Source organism: Ranitomeya variabilis, chromosome 1 (genome assembly GCF_051348905.1).
Source record: "Ranitomeya variabilis isolate aRanVar5 chromosome 1, aRanVar5.hap1, whole genome shotgun sequence".
NCBI classification, from domain to species: domain Eukaryota; kingdom Metazoa; phylum Chordata; class Amphibia; order Anura; family Dendrobatidae; genus Ranitomeya; species Ranitomeya variabilis.
This window is the reverse complement of record NC_135232.1, coordinates 773,103,555-773,130,888: the sequence shown is the minus strand read 5'-3', so window position 1 is coordinate 773,130,888 and position 27,334 is coordinate 773,103,555. Positions and strand designations below refer to the sequence as shown.

General features: G+C 45.6%; 2 protein-coding genes across 3 annotated transcripts in view; one reads left to right on the top strand and one right to left on the bottom strand.

The window, feature by feature from the left end:
- Positions 1-1,331: 1,331 nt before the first annotated feature.
- Positions 1,332-27,176, bottom strand: SF3A2 (splicing factor 3a subunit 2). Its single transcript, XM_077271944.1, has 9 exons — positions 27,045-27,176; positions 19,139-19,301; positions 16,806-16,877; positions 11,266-11,312; positions 11,058-11,167; positions 10,925-10,974; positions 9,559-9,699; positions 8,691-8,759; positions 1,332-1,993 (listed from the first exon to the last, which is right to left on the bottom strand). The coding sequence occupies exons 2-9, from the start codon at positions 19,262-19,264 to the stop codon at positions 1,439-1,441; spliced, it is 1,170 nt and encodes a 389-aa protein (XP_077128059.1). The 5' UTR covers positions 19,265-19,301; positions 27,045-27,176; the 3' UTR covers positions 1,332-1,438.
- Positions 27,118-27,334, top strand: part of PLEKHJ1 (pleckstrin homology domain containing J1) — a 35,209-nt gene continuing 34,992 nt past the window's right edge. Inside the window, exon 1 of one of the 2 annotated variants that reach the window (XM_077271945.1) lies at positions 27,118-27,334. In XM_077271945.1, the coding sequence (XP_077128060.1) occupies positions 27,241-27,334 (94 nt within the window). In that variant the 5' untranslated portion in view covers positions 27,118-27,240. The other variant, XM_077271946.1, reaches the window with a different exon arrangement.

Here is a 27,334-nt window from a genome sequence, read left to right as displayed (position 1 = left end):
GAGACGCCATGGAGAACGTTCTGCTGCCTGCAACATCTTCCAGCATGACCGGTTTTGGCAGTGGGTCAGTAATGGTGTGGGGAGCCATTTTTTTGGAGGCCCGCGCAGCCCTTTCACGTGCTAGTCAGAGGTACACTGACTGCCATTAGGTACCGGGATGAGATCCTCAGACCCATTGTGAAATCATATGCAGGTACACTGGGTTCCATTCCGATGAATGACAATGCAAGGTCTCATGTGGTAAAGTGTGTCAGCAGTTTCTGCATGATGAAAGCATTGATGCGATGGACTGGCCTGCCCGTTAACCAGAATGGAATCCAATCGAGCACACCTGGGACAGCATGTCACGTTCCATCCAGCAATGCCACGCTGCACCACAGACTGTCTTGGAGTTGACTAATGCTTTATTCAAGGTCTGGGATGAGATCCCTCAGGAGAACATCCACCGCCTCATAAAGTGTATTGTAGGAAGTTCATACAGGCACGTGGAGGTCACACACACTACTGAGCTTCATTTCCTTGTCTTGAGGTATTTCCACTGAAGTTGGATCAGCCTGTAATTTGATTTCCGACTTTGATTTTAAGTATAATTCCAAATCCAGACCTCCATTGGATATTTATTTTGATTTACATTGATCATTTTTATGTTTGATTGTTTGCAACGCATTCTACTATGTAATGAATAAAGATTTGTAACTGGAATATTTCATTCAGTGATATCTAGGATGTGGTATTTTAGTGTTACCTTTATTATTTTTTTTAAGCAGTGTATTTCCCAAGAGATCAGACATAACTCTTTTCCTTGTCATCATTAACACAAGTCTGTACATTGCCAATGGACAACTGACTGCAGCAGGAGCCTTCTTCATTGCTGTTTACCATACAAGACCATAAACAGTTAACATCACCTACACATGTTCATAGTTTAACATTCTTATGACAAATCTATATTACTATTTAACATTAGTTGCTATCCCCAATCATTTATTATTGTACTAAGAAATTAAGACTAAGAACAGGACATTATTTTCAAAGTAAAAAAAACTGAAATTATTCAAATTACTATCAAGAGATATTATATGAAACATCCTAGTTTGTATTAAAAGCAAAAAATGTTAATACCAGTTCTCCAAAAATGTAAACACTGTAAAGTTGTGGTCATTTATAGTGTACACTCCTATTAAAATGATATGGTGTTTCACAATTAAAAACTAACTGTAGTCATGCCTAGCTATGTCACAAAGCTTGATAAGGTCCAATTACACTGTAAAGAAATACACCATAGATTAATGTTTCTCAAAAGAAATGTTAGAAAAAAAAAGGAGTCCGTGTTCTTAAAATCGTCAATTTATTAAATGATCAACAAATCAGAAAAATCCTACAAAAGAAAAAAAAACGCATGGTGAAAATATGCCCATAGCAAAGAGCATACATGGACTCAATTTGTGGGTGGTGGTGGGGGGATATTTGTTGGTCCTTCACTTGGTAAGGGAGGCCTCATCATTGGCGGCATGGGTCCAGGTGGAAGAACCCCTGGAGCTGGAGGAGGGACGCCTGGAGCAGGAGGTGGAGGAACTCCAGGGCCTGGTGGTGGAGGTACCCCTGGTGGAGGAATTCCAGGAGGAGGAATTCCAGGTGGTGGAACCCCAGGAGGCGGCACAGCAGGATTAGGTGGTGGAGGTGGTACACCAGGAGGTGGAACACCCGGAGGTGGCAAAGCTGGAGGAGGTACAGGAGGTGGTACACCAGGAGGTGGCACTCCAGGAGCAGGAGGAAGTTGAGGAGGGGGCACTGGAGGAGCTGGTGCTCCAGGAGGTATGGGAGGTAATGACATTCCACCTGGAGGTGGAGGAGGCATGTTTTCTGGAAGGGGTGGTCGAGGTGGCATTCCATTCAGCAGAGGTGGTGGAGGCCGTTTAACACCAGGAGGTGCAGGGGCTATGCTGGGTATAGTTGGTGGTTTCTCCATCTTGAAGTGAAATTGTAAGAAGAACTAAAAATACAAAATAAGGTAATTAAGTGGTAGGAAAACAAGTATTAAAGCAATGACTATAATATTGTAAGAAGAAATGCAAACAGCAGACATACTTGAAACGGTTATTCTCTATCATAAATAGTGAAATTGCTTTTTAAAACAAGTAATTTTGCAAATCTAATATATAAAGCTGAGTGTGTGTGTGTGTGAGTTTCTGTGTGTGTGTGTGTGTGTGTGTGTGTGTGTGTGTCAGGGATTGACATCTGCACCGTCGCAGGTACAGCCACAAAATTCTGCACAGTCACACGTCTGGACCCTGAGAGCGTCATAGGCTATGTTGTGAGGCGAAATTTTAACCCCGTGCGTTCCAATTCACCAAACAATTTTGCCCCATCTACATAACGGGGAAAAAGTGAAAGGAAAAGTGTTGGAGGCAAATTGACAGCCGCCAGATGTGAACAAGGGGGACGTAAAGAGTGAGAGCGATGGCGCCAAAGAGTATATACCGTACAGTTGCTAAGGTGGGGCCCCAACATGGGATACTCACCACACACGCGGATATGAACACACACACAAAATGCGCCACACACTACCACGTGCTTGAACACATATCACCCTCAGCACACATTTCACCACACATACAGTCATGGTCAAAAGTATTGACACCCCTGCAATTCTGTCAGATAATGCTCAGTTTCTTCCTGAAAATGATTGCGCAAACAAATTCTTTGGTATTATTATCTTTATTTAACTTGTCTTAAATGAAAAAATACAAAACAGAATGAAGCAAAAAGCAAAACATTGATCATTTCACACAAAACTCCAAAAATGGGCTAGACAATAGTATTGGCACCCTCAGCCTAATACGTGGTTGCACAACCTTTAGCCAAAATAACTGCGACCAACTGCTTCCGGTAACCATCAATGAGTTTCTTACAATGCTCTGCTGGAATTTGAGACCATTCTTCTTTGGCAAACTGCTCCAGGTCCATGATTTTTGAAGGGTGCCTTCTCTAAACTGCCATTTTTAGACCTCCCCACTGGTGTTCTATGGGATTCAGGTCTGGACTCATTGCTGGCCACCTTAGAAGTCTCCAGTGCTTTCTCTCAAACCATTTTCTAGTGCTTTTTGAAGTGTGTTTTGGGTCATTGTCCTGCTGGAAGACCCATGACCTCTGACAGAGACCCAGCTTTCTCACACTGGGCCCTACATTATGCTGCAAAATTTGTTGGTAGTCTTCAGACTTCATAATGCCATGCACACGGTCAAGCAGTCCAGTGCCAGAGGCAGCAAAGCAACCCCAAAACATCAGGGAACCTCCGCCATGTTTGACTGTAGGGACCCTCTGCCATGTTTGACTGTAGGGACCGTGTTCTTTTCTTTGAATGCCTCTTTTTTTCTCCTGTAAACTCTATGTTGATGCCTTTGCCCAAAAAGCTCTACTTTTGTCTCATCTGACCAGAGAACATTCTTCCAAAATGTTTTAGGCTTTTTCAGGTAAGTTTTGGCAAACTCCAGCCTGGCTTTTTTATGTCTCGGGGTAAGAAGTGGGGTCTTCCTGGGTCTCCTACCATACAGTCCCTTTTCATTCAGACGCCAATGGATAGTACAGGTTGACACTGTTGTACCCTCGGACTGCAGGGCAGCTTGAACTTGTTTGGATGTTAGTTGAGGTTCTTTATCCAACATCCGCACAATCTTGCAATGAAATCTCTTGTCAATTTTTCTTTTCCGTCCACATCTAGGGAGGTTAGCCACAGTGCCATGGGCTTTAAACTTCTTGATGACACTGCGCACGGTAGACACAGGAACATTCAGGTCTTTGGAGATGGACTTGTAGCCTTGAGATTGCTCATGCTTCCTCACAATTTGGTTTCTTAAGTCCTCAGACAGTTCTTTGGTCTTCTTTCTTTTCTCCATGCTCAATGTGGTACACACAAGGACACAGGACAGAGGTTGAGTCAACTTTAATCCATGTCAACTGGCTGCAAGTGTGATTTAGTTACACCTGTTAGGTGCCACAGGTAAGTTACAGGTGCTGTTCATTACACAAATTAGAGAAGCATCATATAATTTTTCAAACAGTGCCAATACTTTTGTCCACTCCCTTTTTTATGTTTGGTGTGGAATTATATCCAATTTGGCTTTAGGACAATTCTTTTTGTGTTTTTTTCATTTAAGACAAATTAAATGAAGATAATAATACCAAAGAATTTGTGTTTGCAATCATTTTCAGGAAGAAACTGAGTATTATCTGACAGAATTGCAGGGGTGTCAATACTTTTGACTATGACTGTACGCCAACCTCGCCACATAAAAGTCGAAACACAAAAGTCGCCGCTCAAAACTCGCCACGCGCAAAACTAGGCTCACGCAAAACTCGCCACATGCACAAAAGTTGCAACACATGCAAAAGTTGCCTCACACAAAACTTGCACATACTCAAAACGCACCACACATAAAACTCGCCATGCGCAAAACTTGCTGCACACAACTTGCTACACTAACCTGTCACATGCAACTCGACACACAAAAAGTTGCTACACGCATGTCGCCACACAAAACTCATCTCACAAAAGTCGCTACATGCATGTAGCCACATGCAACTCAACACACAACTTCACACATGAAACTCGCCCTAAAACACACACAAAAGTGGTATTATCCTTCAAAAATAAAAATCTGATTAATAAGCAGATAAACTAGAAGAGCAACAAATGTACCATATAGGAAATGCGGCAGCTGTCAGTCACATGTGTATGTGTGAGCTAATATATACTGCCAGAGGGGAGGGCTTCCTGTTGGCTGGGGATTTATCAGGCTGCCAATTTAGCTTACAAATACTGAGGTAAAAATACTGAGCAAATAATGTGTGAACGAGGTCTAATACAGGAGGAGATGACATACAGATATATACTATATACAGGGGAGATGACACACAGGTATATACTATATACAGGGGAGATGACACACTGGTATATACTATATACAGGGGAGATGACATACAGGTACATACTATATACAGGGGAGATGACACAGGTATATACTATATACAGGGGAGATGACACAGGTATATACTATATACAGGAGATGACACAGGTATATACTATATACAGGAGGAGATGACATACAGGTACATACTATATACAGGAGGAGATGACATACAGGTACATACTATATACAGGAGGAGATGACATACAGGTACATACTATATACAGGGGAGATGACACAGATATATACTATATACAGGAGGAGATGACACAGGTATATACTATATACAGGGGAGATGACACGTATATACTATTACAAGAGATGACACAGATATATACTATATACAGGAGCAGATGACACAGGTATATACTATATATAGGAGGAGATGACACAGGTATATACAGGAGGAGATGACATACAGGTACATACTATATACAAGAGCAGATGACACACGTATATACTATATACAGGAGGAGATGACATACAGGTATATAGAGGAGAAAATGACATACAGCAGGTATATACTATATACAGGGGAGATGACATACAGGTATATACTATATACAGGAGATGACATACAGGTATATACTATATATAGGAGATGACATACAGGTATATAGTATATACAGAAGAGATGACATACAGGTATATACTATGTACAGGAGGAGATGACACAGGTATATACAGAAGGAGATGACATACAGCAGGTATATACTATTTACAGGGGAGATGACATAAAGGTATATCCTATATACAGGAGATGACATACAGGTGTATACTATATATAAGGGAGATGACAAACATGTATATACTGAGGGGAAAATGAGAGCTGTGAGGTGAAAATGAGGGGTGTGAGGTGAAAATGAAAAGGTGTGAGTGCAAAATGAGAGGAGTGAGCGAAAATAGTGGAGTGATCGGAAAATGACAGATGTGAGGTCGAAACGACAAGTGTTAGGGGGGAATGAGAGGAGTGAGGGGGAAAATAAGAGGAGTGAGGGGGAAAATGAGAGATGTGAGGGAGAAAATGAGAGATGTGAGGGGGAAAATGAGAGGCGTGATGGGAAAATAAGAGAAGTGAGGTGCTATAACTAACCACAGATATTTACTATGCCCAGGCAACGCCGGGCTCTTCAGCTAGTTACTTAATAAAAATCCTTTCCGTTCACAAGAACATGGGGATTTTTCATTGTTTACTGCTCATTGCCTATATTTACACACAGCTCCTATATTGCTGGATCTGGCTAGCACCAGTACATTACCCCTATGCTAGAGAGATAAAACCTCGTATAACAGCAATGGAGAGCGCACACTGAGACCACTGGCATAAAATTATGGCATAAAACAGCTTGATAAATCACAATTCTGGAGTTGCGCAAATATATTGCAACAACTGGAGTTTACATGCAAATCTTAACCAGCCATACTTAGGTTATGTGTGCACGTTGAGTATCTGCTTGCAGAAATTGCTGCAAGGTTTCTGCTCTCTTGGCAGGAAAAACACTGCAGAAAAAAAAGTGCGTTTTTGCCGCTTTTTTTGTACAGCAATAAATGCTTTTTTGAGCTAAATAAATATATTTTAAAAAAAAGTTTGAATATGCGCTCCACCCCTATGGGAGTGGAGACGTGTCCATATTCATCACCTTAATAAGCGGTACCACGTGACCGCTGAGCACAGGAAGAGCAGCAGACTGGTACCGGCGGCCGGAACGAGATGCAGTGCCAGCACCGAGGGCGCGCAGGTAGGTATGGTGTGTGCACTGGCACCTGGCACCCGTTGCTCCGCCGCCCTCCCTCCCCCACCAGCTTTTTGTACTTTGACTCATGTAGAAGCCAAGGGGGGCATTTTCAGCACAAAAAAAGTGCTGAAAAACTCAGCTTATACACGAGTATATATGCTAACTGTGAGCACAGGCGCCGGCAGATGCTTTTCAGCTTTGCCCGCAGATGGGCAAGAATACTGCGCATGCGCGAGGTCACACTGCAATGCGCACGCGCAAGGTCACACTGCAATGCGCACGCGCAAGGTCACACTGCAATGCGCACGCGCAAGGTCACACTGCAATGCGCACGCGCAAGGTCACACTGCAATGCGCACGCGCGAGGTCACACTGCAATGCGCATGTGCAAAATCTGTCATGTGGTCAGACGAGACCAAAATAGAACTTTTTGGTATCAACTTCTCTCGCCGTTTTTGGAGGAAGAAGAAGGATGAGTACAACCCCAAGAACACTGTCCCAACCATGAAGCATGGTGGGGGAAACATAATAGTTTGGGTGTGCTTTTCTGCAAAGAGGACAGGACGCACAAATGCACCATATTAGAGGAAGGATGGATTGGGTCATGAATCGCAAGATTTTGGCCAACAACCTTCTTCCCTCAGTAAGAGCATTGAAGATGGGTCATGGCTGGGACTTCCAGCAACACTCCCTGTCCCACATTGATGGTTCTGCTTCCCATCTTATTTCTGCATTATTCCTGTGTCCTGCTGTGTATAAATATGTGACCCTCTCAGATGTTACACTGAGCCTGATGAAGAGACCCGAGTAGTCTAGAAAGCGGCTATGACACCATCTTGTCAGTTAGCCATTAAAAAGGTATCAACCACTGAGGACTCTAAAACTAAGATTTTTCTATCTACTGGCTGACACTGTACAAAGATACATATTTTTCCTGTATATCTTACATATCAAGTACTACAATTAAGAGATTTTTGGGTGTAGATATGAATAGTGTTTTTTTCACATCTTTGCCTTAGGCCACATTTTATTGTCCCATGCCTAAAAAAAATGCATTAGTCCTCCAACCATGTATGTGTGGTTCTGCCTCCTGTCGATATCTTATTGCATATGGTTTATGCCATCTTTACAAATTTACACCCCCATCTCAAAATCATAGCCAATTCTTTGTGGATATTAAATAGGGCTTTTTTTTTTTTTTTTAAATTCCACGATTCTCATTATGTATCTGTTTTTACTGTGAAGGCAGTACTCCGCTGCGGCCACTGTGACAGTTGGCAGAGCTGTGCTGTTTCGCAACTGATTACATCCGGCTGCTGACACTATACCTGACAACCCCTTTAATGTAGTGGTTGTCAGGCAGAAATGGATTACTGGGACTTTAGATGCATTTTACCTCCTGCTCTCCCATATAAGATAACTCATATTTCCTTTTGATGTGAATCCAGGTAGTACTATGGCGTGTTAATTACACCTTCCTTGCTAACTAGATATTCTTCAGCTGAGTAAGCAAGTGCAGAAATGCAGGAAACCAGCTAACGGTACTTGATATGCTATATACTTTTGGTTGCGGCCATTAATATATTTTTCTACATGATGACCTTTTTTAATTGGATGGAATAACTCTTTAATATGGAATAATTTAAGAATTACTGCTTAATAGAATGTTTTGAACAGGAGTGCTGAACCATGTGTCTGAGTAAAACTGCATCTCTACAACCCAATACCGGCCCGAGGTTTGTTCCTGCCCCATCAACCAGATGAGACTAGGAGCTTGAGATGCCATAGGAGATGAGCAGAACATTTATTACTCCTTATATGTGGGAAGTCCAGCCATGCCATTCTTTTTCTCATGTTGCATGCTTACATTTTTCTACAAATTCTTTTTAGGTGAATAGTCTCTAGAACAAAGTACCTACATTTTGACAATGAACACAACTATGCTACATGGTAAGGTTAGCTACAGAGACTAAATAAATATTGCTACCTGTTTAGTTTCTCTATTCCAATGCGTCCAGAATTTTCCTTCCACTTTGTCAATCTCCCGGCTCGGAACCTAAACAAAAGACCAAAATCACATAATTAAAATCGTGCTGAAATTATACTTTTTAATCAAGAAAAATGCCTTATTGCTGACATATACAGTTCTATTAACATTATGTACCAAGTAGTATGAATACAGTAGTCAAGAAAAATGGGTGGAAGATTTAAGGAAATCTTAGTCGAATCAATCAACTAAGTGTCTCTCAAATCAACTTTGTACAATTTCTCATTGGAAAAGACAGACACACAAGCTATTTATTAATATGCATAAAACGGGCCAGCATATTTAAAATTGGCCAAAACCAATCCCAAATCTTCTGGAGCCCAAAGAAAGGGCTGATGAAGTTCATTTATTTATTTTTTTTCCTTTCTTATTTATTTTTTTCCTCTCTCCCTCGTGTAGGGGTTTTTATTTTTAATGTTTTATAGTACTCGTAAAAATAAATAATATTTTTTTATTTTCTACAATACACTACATGTTAAATTGTACAAGATGCAAGGATCATCATATTTATGTGGCAGCAATTATACAGCCATATTACAGTAACAAATGAAATTGGATCCGGTCATGTGAAGACAGTAAAGCTTTAGGTGAATGCAGCATTTTTTCCTCTACATTAATGCTACCTAGTATTTGATAGACTTGGTGCTAATACACAAAGCTGGCAGACAGGTCCTTGAGCCACAGGTTGGAGACCCCTGCCTTTAGTTGTAAGGATTATTTTTATATTATTTTGTTCCATTCAATGTATAACAGCATACCTTATGTATAATATTTATGTACATCTGGTTCAGTGCGGGACACTACAAACCTTAAAAGCAATAGTTTCATAGGGCTCTGCTGCCATTAAAAGGTATTGCCAACGTCTGTCTGGGGGTTCAATTCTCTGCTCATAAGCTGACATAAATCGGTGTCTAGGCATGATGGTCTCTGATATCTCTGGATAGTCAATCTGCAAAAAAAAAAAAAGTAGTCATTACTACTCACATGCAGAGTATCATTGCAGTATCCTGTAGATATTAAGGTTTGTACATATCTACTACAAAAAGAAATAAACATTCCCATAATCCAAATGTGTTAAAGCAGACAGCAGAATAAAGTATCTAAAACAGACAAAAGAAAAAAATAAGATGGAAAACATTATGATATGCTTACATTGTGATGATGGTGATACAAGAAACACTTGTGCAGAAACAAAAAAGAAACTACAGACTAACCAGAGTATGTTATGCCCATGTTATCTCTTACACACAATGCAACCGAATCTTTAGAAACATTGCAATTTGATAAAGGAAAGGAGGGAGAAATTCAAGTTTAGTCTATATATCTGAGCATAATTATATAAACCTGAAAGATGACTTGTCACTTGCTCTAAAAAAAACCAAAACAAATATGGTACATACCTTGTAAAAGCCCCAAGTTTCCATTATTCATTTCCATTTTTCCATTCCATTTCCGAGATATTCACATTCATTTGTCTTGAAGCGCACTATGTGAAATTTCTGCTTACAGTGCAGTTGGGAGTTTCCTTAGAATTTTCCCTTTGCGGGAGTACAGTTTCACCCCTCCCTCCCAGATGCTGCCAATCACAGCTTATCAAGGACTGCTTTATTGACTGCTTGATCATCTGCCGAGCGATGTTTGGCAGCATCTGGGAGGGAGGACTGAAAGTGCACGCCCCCAGAATAGATTGTGAAGAAACTATCAGGTGGTCGGCAAGCAGAGATTTCACATACTGAGGTGCAAAAGCAACAAATATGAATCTCACTGAAATGGAGTGACACAGCACACAACAGAAAAGAGCGGCATAGTTAGGTGAGTTCAGCGACTTTTACCAGGTATTTTAACTACATTTTTTTTAACAAAGTCCTCTTTCAATGGTATAAACAATCATCTGCTATACATCACAAATACACTTCATAAAAGGGGGGGAATCCACTTTAGCAATTATGTTTTTGTATTGATAACATGCATTATTGCATTATTTAGGGTCAACTAGTACTACAACACCCAATAAATTATATAAACATTTAAGGATTGGTGTCCAAACACCTCTATATACAGATAACTAGATAAAATGGCCCAAAAAACTGAAGTACATTATTCGATACCAGGCCAGCAAAAAATAAACTGTTCTAAGGATGCAGAGAAGAAAAACAAAATGTAAGGACTGTTACCTGGAATAGCAGAGACTGCTGGCCACTTTCAGAGTCCCTTTGCTTTGTTACTGTAGGTGAAAATGCACAATATATAAACATATAATGAATGCAGATGGTCAAACCGTATCACAACCTCAAAGCCTTCATCTACCTTTATAACCAGGGCGACCAATCTTCACAAACTTTTTTACTTCAACCTTAACTTTTTCAGGGGCTGGCTGTGCAGGGGCCTCTTTAGCTTCTTTTGCCGCACGCCGAGCCCTAAATATAACAAGAAAGTGAGCCAAATCTCCCATAATTAGACTCATAACATCCAGAGGTCACCAAATTACACCTGTCAGAAAACAAGAGCAACTTACAAATTGGTCTGATGCTTTTTTCCTTGTGTATGTGCCAGATAACTGCCCTAAGGAAAAAGGAAAACTATCACTAAATGAAAAAATATTAAACTCTTTTTTTTATTGAAAAATACTTCAGGATAAACACTAAATACAGTAACAGGTTATGTATCCGGATTGGTTACCAACATTGACAGATGTCCATTCAAACTAACGTTGAAAATTACATCACACCCTTACTATAAGGCCTGGATCACAAATGCGAGAAATATGGCCGAGTCTCGAATGTTAATACCCGGCATTGCCGCCGTCACTCAGGAGCGGAGCGTGCGGCCGCATAGCAATACATGGAGCCACACGCTCCGCTCCTGAGTGCCAGGTGCTGTGCCAGGTAATAACATGCGAGACTTGCCCGTATTTCTCACATGTGTGATCCAGGCCTATATCTGTAATACAGTAGGATTTATTGACATATAGCTGTATGTTGAAAACACCGCACTCGTCTGACACCAGGACTATGTAGAAACATATCAAAGATTGAGGTCTGACCACAACCTTCTTTCATTCTCTATCAAGAACTGCCATCCCGCTCAGGTCACCCCCACTCTCCACACTTATAGAAACATACAGGCCATTAACACCCAGAAACTTATGAAGAACTTGCAGTCCTCATTGGCCCCAATCTCCTCCATCTCATGTCCTGATGCTGCTCTGAACCATTACAATGAAACCCTGCAAACTGCCCTGGATGAAGCTGCACCTCCTATACATAGAACAACTCGACACAGACGGCGACAACCGTGGCACACGCTGCAAACACGTTTCCTGCAGCGGTGCTCCAGGTTCGCCGAACGTCTGTGGAGAAAATCTAAGCTACCCGAAGATTTCATCCATTATAAGTTCATGCTAAAAACATACAACTCTGCCCTTCACCTCTCCAAACAAACCTATTTCAACACCCTCATCACCTCGCTGTCCAATAACCCTAAACGTCTCTTCGATACTTTCCAGTCCCTACTCAACCCAAGAGAGCAGGCCCCAACCACAGATCTCCGCGCTGACGATCTGGCCAATTACTTCAAAGAAAAAATTGACCACATTCGACAGGAAATCATCTCCCAATCTCTTCATACCATGCACTGTCCTCCCTCCCCCACTGCATCTAGTTCACTCTCTGACTTTGAACCAGTTACAGAAGAAGAAGTAAGCAGGCTCCTTGCATCTTCTCGCCCGACCACTTGCACCAGTGACCCCATTCCGTCACATCTCCTCCAGTCCCTTTCCCCGGCTGTCACCTCTCACCTAACAAAAATATTCAACCTTTCCCTCACTTCCGGTATTTTTCCCTCCTCATTTAAGCATGCCATCATACATCCATTACTTAAAAAACCCTCCCTCGACCAAAATTGTGCCGCTAATTATAGACCTGTCTCTAATCTTCCCTTCATCTCTAAACTCCTCGAACGCCTGGTCCACTCCCGTCTTACCCGCTATCTCTCAGATAACTCTTCTCGACCCTCTTCAATCTGGCTTCCGCTCTTTACACTCTACTGAAACTGCCCTCACTAAAGTCTCTAATGACCTACTAACAGCTAAATCTAATGGTCACTACTCCATGCTAATTCTCTTTGATCTCTCCGCAGCATTCGACACTGTGGATCATCAGCTCCTCCTCACTATGCTCCGCTCCATCGGCATCAAGGACACCGTTCTCTCTTGGTTCTCCTCCTATCTCTCTGACCGATCCTTCACTGTATGTTTTGCTGGTTCCTCCTCCTCTCACCTTCCCCTTACTGTTGGGGTTCCTCAAGGATCAGTCCTAGGCCCCCTCCTCTTCTCTTTGTATACTGCCCCTATTGGACAAACAATCAGTAGATTTGGGTTCCAGAACCATCTCTGTGCTGACGACACCCAATTATACACCTCTTCTCCTGTTTTCACGCCGACCTTCTTAGAAAACACCAGTGATTGTCTTACCGCTGTCTCTAACATCATGTCCTCCCTCTATCTGAAACTGAACCTGTCAAAAACTGAACTCCTCGTGTTCTCTCCCTCTACTAACCTACCTTTGCCTGACATTGCCATCTCCGTGTGCAGTTCCATCATTACTCCAAAGCAACATGCCCGCTGCCTTGGGGGTCATCCTTGATTCCGAGCTTTCATTCACCCCCCACATCCGATCATTGGCTCGCTCTTCTTATCTGCATCTCAAAAACATTTCCAGAATTCGCCCTTTTCTTACTTTCAACTCTGCAAAAACTCTTACTGTCTCACTTATTCATTCTCGTCTGGACTATTGTAACTCTCTACTAATCGGCCTCCCTCTTACCAAACTCTCCCCGCTCCAATCTGTCCTGAATGCTGCTGCCAGGATCATATTCCTCACCAATCGTTACACCGATGCCTCTACCTTGTGCCAGTCATTACACTGGCTACCCATCCACTCCAGAATCCAGTACAAAACTACTACCCTCATCCACAAAGCACTCCATGGCTCAGCACCACCCTACATCTCCTCTCTGGTCTCAGTCTACCACCCTACCCGTGCCCTCCGCTCCGCTAATGACCTCAGGTTAGCATCCTCAATAATCAGAACCTCCCATTCCCGTCTCCAAGACTTTACACGTGCTGCGCCGATTCTTTGGAATGCACTACCTAGGTAAATACGATTAGTCCCCAATCCCCACAGTTTTAAGCGTGCCCTATAAACGCATTTGTTCAGACTGGCCTACCGCCTCAACGCATTAACCTAACTATCCCTGTGTGGCCTATTAAAAAAAAACAAAAACATAATCAGGTTCCTCGCATCATGTTCTCATACACTTTATACAGTTAATAGCCCTCTGTGTCTGTACTGCTACATACTTAGGCTGTTAACTGGTTCATGCAGCTTTACATGAACATCCGAGCCTTACACTATGGCTGGTCTAAATAACTAAAGCAATTGTTACCATCCACCTCTCGTGTCTCCCCTTTTCCTCATAGTTTGTAAGCTTGCGAGCAGGGCCCTCATTCCTCCTGGTATCTGTCTTGAACTGTGATTTCTGTTATGCTGTAATGTCTATTGTCTGTACAAGTCCCCTCTATAAGTTGTAAAGCGCTGCGGAATATGTTGGCGCTATATAAATAAAAATTATTATTATTATTATCTATATAATTTTAAAATATAAACAAGAATACACTCTTTGGTCCATTTATATCAGGAATCTTATCTCATCTATCTGAAAACCTGGAACACAGGGTACAGAACATGAAACTGAGGCAGTTAAAGGACTGCGGAACAAGAGTGTCAGGGCTGATTCCAACCACTTCTCCCAAATTCTATGAGACTTTTGGGAACATCCTCTGTACCTATCTATCTATCTATATCTATATATATATATATATATATATATATATATATATATATATATATATCTATATATAATCATCTAAGGGGCACTTCCGTCTGTTTGTCACGGAAATCCCAAGGGCACAGTCCGGCCACAAAATGGCCGCTCCCTACTCCACTGCAGCCAGTGCAGTCAGTGGCCCCTCCATACTCCCCCCCCCCCCCCCCAGTCAGCGCCTGCCGCCCACATAGCATTTTAGTAGTTTGTTAAGCCGACTGCGTTACACCACGGCATAACGCGGTGTAACGCAGTCTGTTAACGCTGCTATTAACACTGTGCGACAAACGTTTTACTACTGATGCTGCCTATGCAAGACCGCTAAGTCATCTGGGTAATTTCGCAATGCATCACTAAGAACGGAAGCTGGCGGCAGCCTCGCCGCTCGCGCGCATCGGTGGACGCCGGAGGGTGAGTATATAACTATTTTTTATTTTAATTCTTTTTTTTTAACAGAGGTATGGTGCCCACACTGCTGTATACTACTTGGGCTGTGTTATATACTGCGTGACTGATATATACTACATGGGCAGTGTTATTTACCGCGTGGCTGCTATATACTACATGGCTGTGCTATATACTACGTGGCTGTGCTATATACTACGTGGCTGTGCTATATACTATATACTACGTGGCTGTGCTATATACTACGTGGCTGTGCTATATACTACATACTACGTGGCTGTGCTATATACTACGTGGCTGTGCTATATACTACATACTACGTGGCTGTGCTATATACTACATACTACATGGCTGTGCTATATACTACATACTACGTGGCTGTGCTATATACTACATACTACGTGGCTGTGCTATATACTAAATACTACGTGGCTGTGCTACAAACTACGTGGCTGTGCTATATACTACGTGGCTGTGCTATATACTACGTGGCTGTGCTATATACTACGTGGCTGTGCTATATACTACGTGGCTGTGCTATATACTACGTGGCTGTGCTATATACTACGTGGCTGTGCTATTTACTACGTGGCTGTGCTATTTACTACGTGGCTGTGCTATTTACTACGTGGCTGTGCTATATACTACGTGGCTGTGTTATATACTACGTGGCGTATCCTGCACCCCGAACCCCCGACATCCTGCGACCAATCAGCGACAGACGCAGTCCAGCTGTGAATTGACGCGGGATTTAAACCACGCTTTGCTGATATTGGCGCGGTATTTATCACCGCTTCGGTCATTGGTCGTACCCGGCTGGCCGCGACCAATCAGCGATATTGGCACGGGATTTAAACACCGCTTCAGTGACTGGTAGCTCACGGCCGGCCGCAACCAATCACCGATATTGGCGCGGCATTTAAACACCGCTTCGGTCATTGGTCGTGCCCGGCTGGCAGCGACCAATCAGCGACAGGCGCAGTCCGGCCGCGAATTGGCGCCAGATTTGAACCACTATTCACTGATCGGCCAGCCGGGCGCGACCAATCAGCGATATTGGTGTGGAATTTAACCCCCACTCACAGTGCGACATACATACATACATACATATTCTAGAATACCCGATGCTCTAGAATCGGGCCACCAACTAGTATATTATATTCTCATACTGTATTGTATCATTCACCCCCCCCCCCCATCCATCTCGGAGCTATTGCCTCCCTGGAAGGATATAAAGTCTCACAGAGAATTATTCTACCATAGTGTGGCCAAGTTTCCTCATCCACAATTCCCCATACACACAGCTCCAGTGCACAAAATTCTTACAGTTATCCGTGACAATGTGGAGACCACTTCACTCCAGTATCTCCTTAGCACCGTGCAGTTCCAAATAAGATGCCAAAAGTTTAGATGTGACTCATTGGGATGAATGGAAACCCTAAGAAGAGGAGTTGGCATCAATAGTTTCTAAATTGTACTTTGGCACTTGAGCATGTTTCCCACACATAATCCAAGTAGCCAAATGGATTGACGAGAAGCATGGAAAATACAATATTTGGGGGTTTTACACAATTGCTAAAATGACCTTTCATTCTCCAATTTATATTGAGAAGTGCCGCTCTTCAGGTTAAAATACTGCTTGAGACATTTACAATCTGTGGTTGTCATACAGAAGGAGATGACATGTAATGACTCTGCAACGAGATCAGCTAGCAGTACAGAAGCTCTGTGGGATGTTATCAGAGGGTTACGTATGGTTTACCTTACCTCATTATTGTGCAGGGTAAGACACAGCTTGCACTCATATGATCCAAGGTGATTCTTCATAAAATAGGGGTCCTATGGGACATGAGAGGAGTACAATAAGACACCACCACAGATATTGAACAGCTCAAGAAAATAGACACAGTGCAAATTCTTATAGAAATTCCACCTATTTTATCTTGGTCTAAGACAAAAAATAAAATTAGGAAGTTTGCCCTTAATTTGTTACCAAAAAACCTATGTTTTGTGCCAGTTTTTGTCTGTTTTTTTAGACACTTTGTGAAAAAACTAGACAGTGTAAACTATGCCTAGAAAAGAGTGTGGCTTTAAATTTAGTACTAAAAAAAGTTAATATAAAATATGCCAATAAGGAGGTGTAAGGACAGAATATAGTGTAACATGTCTAAGGACGATGTACCGACTCGCATTGATTAGTGCACATCTGTAGTTTAAATACAGTGTGTCTGTAAAGTCATGGTGCACTTTTGACCAGTCACTGGAAAGCAACAAAATACGATAGAAATGTGAAATCTGCCCCAAATAAAAGAAAAACTCTCCCAGCTTCATACCTATTCAGTGCAGTTCGATGTGGGCTCCATTTGATGCCCTATACACATCCAAACGATAGTGAAGTTCTTGCCACACACGGGTAAGGACGTCTGGTATAACAGAGTGAATAACGTCTGTGATTCTCTGTTTTAAGTGATTAATGTCGTTGATACGTTCAATGTACACAGATATGGGAGGTCGCCTCATCACTAAACACAATCTTCTGGAAAAATCTTGCATCATTGTTGATCTCATGAAGCATATCTGTGGCATCGTTTGGGTCTATCCGCTGGTTTCATAGTGTGCAACAGCCGCAGTTTGTACCCCGTAAACCAGAGACGTTTCTTTAACACCTTGTGAACTGTAGTCTTGCTGAGGTGTAATTGTCGAGCACACGCACGCACAGATTTTTTAGGGCTCTTTAGGTAGCTATCCCATATAGCCTCTACAGACTCATCATTGACTGATGGCCTACCAGAACGGGGTTTCTCCACTAAACTGCCGGTTTCCTTCAACTGCTTATCCCACCGAGTAATGTTATTCCTATGTGGTGGCGCTTCGTTATAAACGCGCCGATATTCACGTAGCACTTTGGTCACAGATTCGAATTTAGCGAGCCACAGAACACACTGAACTTTCCTCTGTACTGTTCACATCTGGCATGGAAAACCACACTGCTGGCATAAGCTTGTGGTTGCATGAGGTCACAGACCTGGCAGTGTATTAATCAGAGTTCAGTTTATAAGGGGTTAATCAGACTGGGGGCTCAGCAACAGCTTAAATGAGTTTGTGTTGTTTGATTGGTTCTTGTTATCTCTCCTCATCAACAGGTCTGATATGATTGGGCCGGAGAAAGGGTGCCAAAATGTAAACTATAAAGAGATCCTGTAACTGGTCAAAAGTGCACCATGACTTTACGGACACACTGTATTTATGACAAACCTGTCCAGTCTCTTTATTTTTCGGTTCTCATTGTTTTTGTAGGATGCCACAAAACATCTTCGTTAACTCCTTAATGACGAATCAATTTTATTAGTTTTGGTCTCTCCGCTTTCAGCAACTATACATTTTTTTTTTTTTTTTTTTACTAAAGGAGCTTGTATGATACTGTTTTATGTGGGACAAATAGTATTATTTTTAGGGCTGTTTTAGGATACATATAGAAGTATACATATAACTGCACAATGTATTGCTTTTTTTATACAAATATATAAAAAAGCAATGTTTAGTTTTTATTCATATTTTCATATTCCGTGGAAAGGTGATCACTTGTTTTAAATTGACACCTCCTTTAAATTGTAACATTAAGAATTAAGAGTTACCATCCACCTCTCGTGTCTCCCCTTTTCCTCATAGTTTGTAAGCTTGCGAGCAGGGCCCTCATTCCTCCTGGTATCTATTTTGAACTGTGATTTCTGTTATGCTGTAATGTCTATTGTCTGTACAAGTCCCCTCTATAAGTTGTAAAGCGCTGCGGAATATGTTGGCGCTATATGAATAAAAATTATTATTATTATTATTATTATTATTATTAAGAATCCAGCAATTTACGACCTTTATCCTCACAGCTACATTTACTGCTCTCATAACTCCAAACAAAACTATAAAATGTACACAAGGGGTGTCAAATATAATGTTATGAAATAATATCACAGCAGAAAGATTACACAGACAGCCACGGAGGTCTTACTATCTAATAAAACAATGTATGCCTCTGATGAAACATTTGCCAACATAGTAGGACACCTGGACGACTGCCTCCCATACTATGCACATCATGTCAGCACCTTGTTAATATCAATTGTCTCCAATGCCAGCTGCCTGAGACGTTCCCTTCTATCCCTGTTGCTCTCAGATGCCGAGGCGACTCCTCCGCTCCCAGTTTTCCCACCGGCTCTGTGTTGGAAATCCATGGTTAAGAGTTCTTTGGGGACACACTAAGAAAGAAACCTAAAACGACAAAAAAATTATTTTAAATGTTTTCATTCATCATATAGCAAATTGATGCTCTACGTAATAGGCGTCAATTTCTCTTAATATTAACACAAATATAACTGTTCAGTTCTAGAAGAAAACATGCACTTAGTGGTCTTTGGTAGTAACGATATTCCGAACATCCACGAGTTACCGACCTCGGGCATCATGTGCTGTCATAACTGTTAATGACAGCGAGTGTTTGCAGTGATTACAAGTGGTTAGTTGGAACTGGATCACAATTACAGTGATGGTAGATTTATCAAGTCAGCATAAAGTATTTTAATGATCATCTTTACTAAAAAAAAAAAAAATCTTTGACTGATCAAGACTTCTGTCCATACAATGGCTGCTGATAGAGGGGCCGCGTCTGACCATCAGCCTCCTCCAATTGGAATACAGATCACATCGGAAAGCTGCTTTTCTATTGGAGGCTGATGGACAGGTCTGGTCACATGCTCCTCCACCAGCCGCCACTGTATGGACAAGATAGCTGTGCAATCTGTGGGGAAACCCGCAGTAACAATAGAAAGTGTCCGACCTCTTAATTATTTTAATCCTGCCCACTACAGTCATCATCGCTGATTATAAATTAAAAATACACGTCCAGAGTGCTTCCCTATCACCTAGTAAAATCTACACGGCTCTCCACCCTGTTCAATACACACATCCAGGGGGACTGTGCCCCTAGTGTAATATACAGAGTGCAAAGTCCTAGTTAACACATCACAGCACCCCTTCTCCACCCAGTACAATCATATCCAGAGCCCCCCCCCCCTCACAGCATAGTCACACTCATATTCTCCGTCCCTGCAGTACAATCAATTATAATCACATTATACTCTCCCGCAAAAGGTATAGTCGCACCTATAGTCTCCCTCCACCCCCTACAGTATAATAACATCCATACTCCCCCCCCACAGTATATTCACATCCATACACCACCCCAGCACACAGTATAATCAAAACTACCCCCTACAGTATAATAGCATCCACACTCCACCCGACACACAATACAATTGCATACACACACCATCCCCTTACAGCCACACAGTATAATTGCAACCACCCCCACGGTATCATCGCATACACACTCCACCTACATAGCATAATCAAAACCATCCCCCCCAACACACACAGTATAATCAAAACCATCCCCCCAACACACACAAAGAATAATCGAAACCATACCCACACAGTATAAGCATATCCACACTCACTGTATAGTCACATCCACACTCCACCCCCCCCAAGCAGTATAGTCGCATTCACAATCCACACCCTCCTCAACACTTTATAAATTGCATCCAAGCACCTCCACACGGTAAAAATCGCATCCACATCCCCCCTTCAAATACGGTAAAAATTACACACACACACAAAATACGGTAATAATCGCATCAACACTTTCGCTCCCCCAGCACACGTTAAAAATTGCATCCACACTCTCCCATCCCTCCCACACAGTAAAAATCGCATCCATACTCTCCCTCTCCCCCCACACAGTAAAAATCGCATCCAATCTCCCACACAAACGGTAAAAACTGCCCCCAAGCAATTGTCTTTTTGTCTTGCCAACATCTGACCATTCTGTGTCCATTAACTGATCAATATTTCTGCATTGATGCCAATTTATTTTCTTAACTTAAACCACATTTCGGAGGGTTTCAGCTTTCAAAAGAATAATTTATATAACCAATGGATGAATTTAACATCAGGTTATAAGCTGTTATTGACATAACATGGATAAGGGACATAACTGCTGTCAGGAAGTGTACACGGTAAAAAAAAAAAAAAAAAAAAAAAAATCACTTCCACACTGTCCTCTCCATACACGGTAAAGGTCACCTCCACACTTTTCCCCACACGCGATAAAAAAAAAAATCACACACACACACACAGTAAAAAAAAAAGCATCCGAACTCCTCCCACAAACGATAAAAATCGCATCAACACTCTCTCCACCCCAACGCAGTAAAAATGCATCTCATCCCCCTTCCCCCCCCCCACATGTATCCGCACTATTCCTCCGACATACGGTAAAAATCAGTTCGGTGGGAGTGGGAATAAAAATCAGGCTTGGTGGTTAAAAAGAAAATTGAAAACCCACCTTTTAAAGAAAGCTTACAGCCCCACTGCCTCCTCATCACTACCGGAGCTACCGCCTCACAAACAACAGAGATGCTGTAACCTCCCAACCTACTGTCTGCTTCCCCACCATCCTGTAGAATGTAAGCCCGCAAGGGCAGGGTCCTCGTCCCTCTGTACCAGTCTGTCATTGTTAGTTTGCTGTAAGTGACAACTGTATCCTGTATGTAACCCCTTCTCATGTACAGCACCATGGAATTAATGGTGTTATATAAATAAACAATAATAATTTTACAGAGGCAATCTTGACATAGCAGTAAACACAACAGTAGATACATTTACCATGGGAGCCAAGTCACTGTGCATCCATGGATTTCAACAGAGTCTAAAGGTACCTTCACACTGAACAACTTAACAACGATAACGATAGCGATCCGTGACGTTGCAGCGTCCTGGATAGCGATATCGTTGTGTTTGACACGCAGCAGCGATCAGGATCCTGCTGTGACATCGTTGGTCGGAGCTAGAAGGCCAGCACCTTATTTCGTCGCTGGATCACCCGCTGACATCGCTGAATCGGTGTGTGTGACGCGGATTCAGCGACGTCTTCACTGGTAACCAGGGTAAACATCGGGTTACTAAGCGCAGGGCCGCGCTTAGTAACCCGATGTTTACCCTGATTACCAGTGTAAATGTAAAAAAAACCAAACACTGCATACTTACATTCCGGTGTCTGTCGCGTTCCCCGGCGTCCGCTTCCCTGCACTGTGTCAGCGCTGGCCGGCCGTAAAGCAGAGCACAGTGGTGACGTCACCGCTCTGCTTTAGGGCCGGCGCTTACACAGTGCAGGGAAGCGGACGCCGGGGAACGCGACAGACACCGGAATGTAAGTATGTAGTGTTTTTTTTTTTTTACATTTACACTGGTAACCAGGGTAAACATCGGGTTACTAAGAGCGGCCCTGCGCTTAGTAACCCGATGTTTACCCTGGTTACCCGGGGACTTCGGCATCGTTGGTCGCTGAAGAGCTGTCTGTGTGACAGCTCTCCAGCGACCACACAACGACGAAACAGCGACGCTGCAGCGATCGGCATCGTTGTCTATATCGCTGCAGCGTCGCTTAATGTGACGGTACCTTAACGTGCATGACTGCCCTTATGGCCACCACCCATATTAGATTAGCATTGTCTGAGCCTGCCAATATCGGCTAACAGTCTAAAGTGTATCCTCCAGACTCTTTCCTGGCAGATGATGTCAGGAAAAATAAGGATCTTTTTGTTTTCTGAAGATAAACCATGGGAACAATAGATGCCGGCCAAATCATGGTTCAGTGGACATCTATTGTGTATGGCGTGCTTTCTTCTGATGGCTCACACCTAACAGGTACCAAGGCCTATGCCATAGAAGGTTATCGGCATAATCACCTAAATAAACAATAGGGCAATGATTAGAGCTGGTGATACTTCCAACAGGACCAGGCGGCTGCTCCATCCCTTTCCACCAGCTCCACTATGCAGGCAAGTGACCACAGCATAAGGATTAGGGGCAATACCGGGGAGAGCGCCTCACCCCATGGCAGCTCCTATGTATGCTAGCACATCTGCAGGGCAGGGCACACACAGGACTGGGCACTACAGGGGCGAGCGCCTCCCTCCATGGCTGCCCTATGTATGCTGGCACATCTGTAGTGCAGGGCACACACAGGAAAGGGCACTACAGGGGCGAGCGCCTGACCCCATGGCTGCCCCTATGTATGCTGGCACATCTGTAGTGCAGGGCACACACAGGAAAGGGCACTACAGGGGCGAGCGCCTGACCCCATGGCCGCCCCGTTGTATGCTGGCACATCTGCAGTGCAGGGCACACACAGGACTGGGTACTACAGGGACGAGCGCCTCCCTCCATGGCTGCCCTATGTATGCTGGCACATCTGCAGTGCAGGGCACACACAGGACTGGGCACTACAGGGGCGAGCGCCTGACCCCATGGCCACCCCTATGTATGCTGGCACATCTGTACTGCAGGGCACACACAGGACTGGGCACTACAGGGACGAGCGCCTCACCCCATGGCCGCCCTATGTATGCTGGCACATCTGTACTGCAGGGCACACATAGGACTGGGCACTACAGGGACGAGCGCCTCATCCCATGGCCGCCCCTATGTATGCTGGCACATCTGTACTGCAGGGCACACACACAACTGGGCACTACAGGGACGAGCGCCTCACCCCATGGCCGCCCCTATGTATGCTGGCACATCTGCAGTGCAGGGCACACACAGGACTGGGCACTACAGGGACGAGAGCCTCACCCCATGGCGGCTCCTATGTATGCTGGCACATCTGCAGTGCAGTGCACACACAGGACTCTGCACTACAGGGGCGAGCGCCTGACCCCATGGGCTCCCCTATGTATGCTGGCACATCTGCAGTGCAGGGCACACACAGGACTCTGCACTACAGGGACGAGCGCCTCACCCCATGGCCGCCCTATGTATGCTGGCACATCAGCAGGGCAGGGCACACACAGGACTGGGCACTACAGGGACGAGCGCCTCACCCCATGGCCACCCCTATGTATGCTGCCACATCTGCAGTGCAGGGCACACCCAGGACTGGGCACTACAGGGACGAGCGCCTGACCCCATGGAGGCTCCTATGTATGCTGGCACATCTGCAGTGCAGGGCACACACAGGACTGGGCACTACAGGGACGAGCGCCTGACCCCATGGAGGCCCCTATGTATGCTGGCACATCTGCAGTGCAGGGCACACCCAGGACTGGGCACTACAGGGACGAGCGCCTCACCCCATGGCCGCCCCTATGTATGCTGGCACATCAGCAGGGCACACACAGGACTGGGTACTACAGGGACGAGCGCCTCCCTCCATGGCTGCCCTATGTATGCTGGCACATCTGCAGTGCAGGGCACACACGGGACTGGGCACTACAGGGACGAGCGCCTGACCCCATGGCTGCCCCTATGTATGCTGGCACATCAGCAGGGCACACACAGGACTGGGTACTACAGGGACGAGCGCCTCCCTCCATGGCTGCCCTATGTATGCTGGCACATCTGCAGTGCAGGGCACACACGGGACTGGGCACTACAGGGACGAGCGCCTGACCCCATGGAGGCCCCTATGTATGCTGGCACATCTGCAGTGCAGGGCACACCCAGGACTGGGCACTACAGGGACGAGCGCCTCCCCCCATGGCCGCCCCTATGTATGCTGGCACATCAGCAGGGCACACACAGGACTGGGTACTACAGGGACGAGCGCCTCCCTCCATGGCTGCCCTATGTATGCTGGCACATCTGCAGTGCAGGGCACACACAGGACTCTGCACTACAGGGACGAGCGCCTCCCCCCATGGCCGCCCTATGTATGCTGGCACATCAGCAGGGCACACACAGGACTGGGTACTACAGGGACGAGCGCCTCCCTCCATGGCTGCCCTATGTATGCTGGCACATCTGCAGTGCAGGGCACACACGGGACTGGGCACTACAGGGACGAGCGCCTGACCCCATGGCTGCCCCTATGTATGCTGGCACATCAGCAGGGCACACACAGGACTGGGTACTACAGGGACGAGCGCCTCCCTCCATGGCTGCCCTATGTATGCTGGCACATCTGCAGTGCAGGGCACAAACGGGACTGGGCACTACAGGGACGAGCGCCTGACCCCATGGAGGCCCCTATGTATGCTGGCACATCTGCAGTGCAGGGCACACCCAGGACTGGGCACTACAGGGACGAGCGCCTCCCCCCATGGCCGCCCCTATGTATGCTGGCACATCAGCAGGGCACACACAGGACTGGGTACTACAGGGACGAGCGCCTCCCTCCATGGCTGCCCTATGTATGCTGGCACATCTGCAGTGCAGGGCACACACAGGACTCTGCACTACAGGGACGAGCGCCTCCCCCCATGGCCGCCCCTATGTATGCTGGCACATCAGCAGGGCACACACAGGACTGGGTACTACAGGGACGAGCGCCTCCCTCCATGGCTGCCCTATGTATGCTGGCACATCTGCAGTGCAGGGCACACACAGGACTGGGTACTACAGGGACGAGCGCCTCCCCCCATGGCCGCCCTATGTATGCTGGCACATCAGCAGGGCACACACAGGACTGGGTACTACAGGGACGAGAGCCTCACCCCATGGCGGCTCCTATGTATGCTGGCACATCTGCAGTGCAGGGCACACACAGGACTGGGTACTACAGGGACGAGCGCCTCCCCCCATGGCCGCCCTATGTATGCTGGCACATCTGCAGTGAAGGGCACACACGACTGGGCACTTCAGGGACGAGTGCCTCACCCCATGGCCGCCCTATGTTTGCTGGCACATCTGTACTGCAGGGCACACACAGGACTGGGTACTACAGGGACGAGCGCCTCCCTCCATGGCTGCCCTATGTATGCTGGCACATCAGCAGGGCACACACAGGACTGGGTACTACAGGGACGAGCGCCTCCCTCCATGGCGGCTCCTATGTATGCTGGCACATCAGCAGGGCACACACAGGACTGGGTACTACAGGGACGAGCGCCTCCCTCCATGGCGGCTCCTATGTATGCTGGCACATCAGCAGGGCACACACAGGACTGGGTACTACAGGGACGAGCGCCTCCCTCCATGGCGGCTCCTATGTATGCTGGCACATCAGCAGGGCACACACAGGACTGGGTACTACAGGGACGAGAGCCTCACCCCATGGCGGCTCCTATGTATGCTGGCACATCTGCAGTGCAGGGCACACACAGGACTGGGTACTACAGGGACGAGCGCCTCCCCCCATGGCCGCCCTATGTATGCTGGCACATCTGCAGTGAAGGGCACACACGACTGGGCACTTCAGGGACGAGCGCCTCACCCCATGGCCGCCCTATGTTTGCTGGCACATCAGCAGGGCACACACAGGACTGGGTACTACAGGGACGAGCGCCTCCCTCCATGGCTGCCCTATGTATGCTGGCACATCAGCAGGGCACACACAGGACTGGGTACTACAGGGACGAGCGCCTCCCTCCATGGCGGCTCCTATGTATGCTGGCACATCAGCAGGGCACACACAGGACTGGGTACTACAGGGACGAGCGCCTCCCTCCATGGCGGCTCCTATGTATGCTGGCACATCAGCAGGGCACACACAGGACTGGGTACTACAGGGACGAGCGCCTCCCTCCATGGCCACCCCTATGTATGCTGGCACATCAGCAGGGCACACACAGGACTGGGTACTACAGGGACGAGCGCCTCCCTCCATGGCTGCCCTATGTATGCTGGCACATCTGCAGTGCAGGGCACACACAGGACTGGGTACTACAGGGACGAGCGCCTCCCTCCATGGCGGCTCCTATGTATGCTGGCACATCAGCAGGGCACACACAGGACTGGGTACTACAGGGACGAGCGCCTCCCTCCATGGCGGCTCCTATGTATGCTGGCACATCTGCAGTGAAGGGCACACACGACTGGGCACTTCAGGGACGAGCGCCTCCCCCCATGGCCGCCCTATGTTTGCTGGCACATCTGTACTGCAGGGCACACACAGGACTGGGCACTACACACACAGAGTGCAATACCGCCTGTATCACCCCATCACTCTCTTACCTCCCCACTTTCGTGGCTCCCTCGCTCTCCCCCGGAAGTGTGGCTGAACTACCCGGATATGACGTCACCTTCACATAACTTACAGTTCCGGCTGCAGGCTGTGCCCGGCGTGCAGTGTGAATATGGGCGGTAACGGCCGGTGAGTGCTCGGTGTCCTGCGCTCGGTGTCGGGAGGGCTCCGGGCCATGTGCTCAGGATGCGCTACAACGAGAAGGAGCTGCTGTCCCTCTCCCGGCAGAGAGCGGAGCAGGCGGCGGAGCTGCACATGAGGGGCCCCAAGAAAGGCAGCG

What these genes read in the sequence shown, in the direction of transcription:
- SF3A2 (XM_077271944.1), bottom strand. Translation starts at nt 19,264, where the DNA reads ATGGATTTCCAACACAGAGCCGGTGGGAAAACTGGGAGCGGAGGAGTC. An exon ending in TTACCCTGCACAATAATGAG is followed by an intron (nt 11,313 to 16,805) that starts GTAAGGTAAACC and finishes CTTTTTCCTTAG; the next exon opens with GGCAGTTATCTGGCACATAC. An exon ending in GGAATAGAGAAACTAAACAG is followed by an intron (nt 1,994 to 8,690) that starts GTAGCAATATTT and finishes TTGTATTTTTAG; the next exon opens with TTCTTCTTACAATTTCACTT.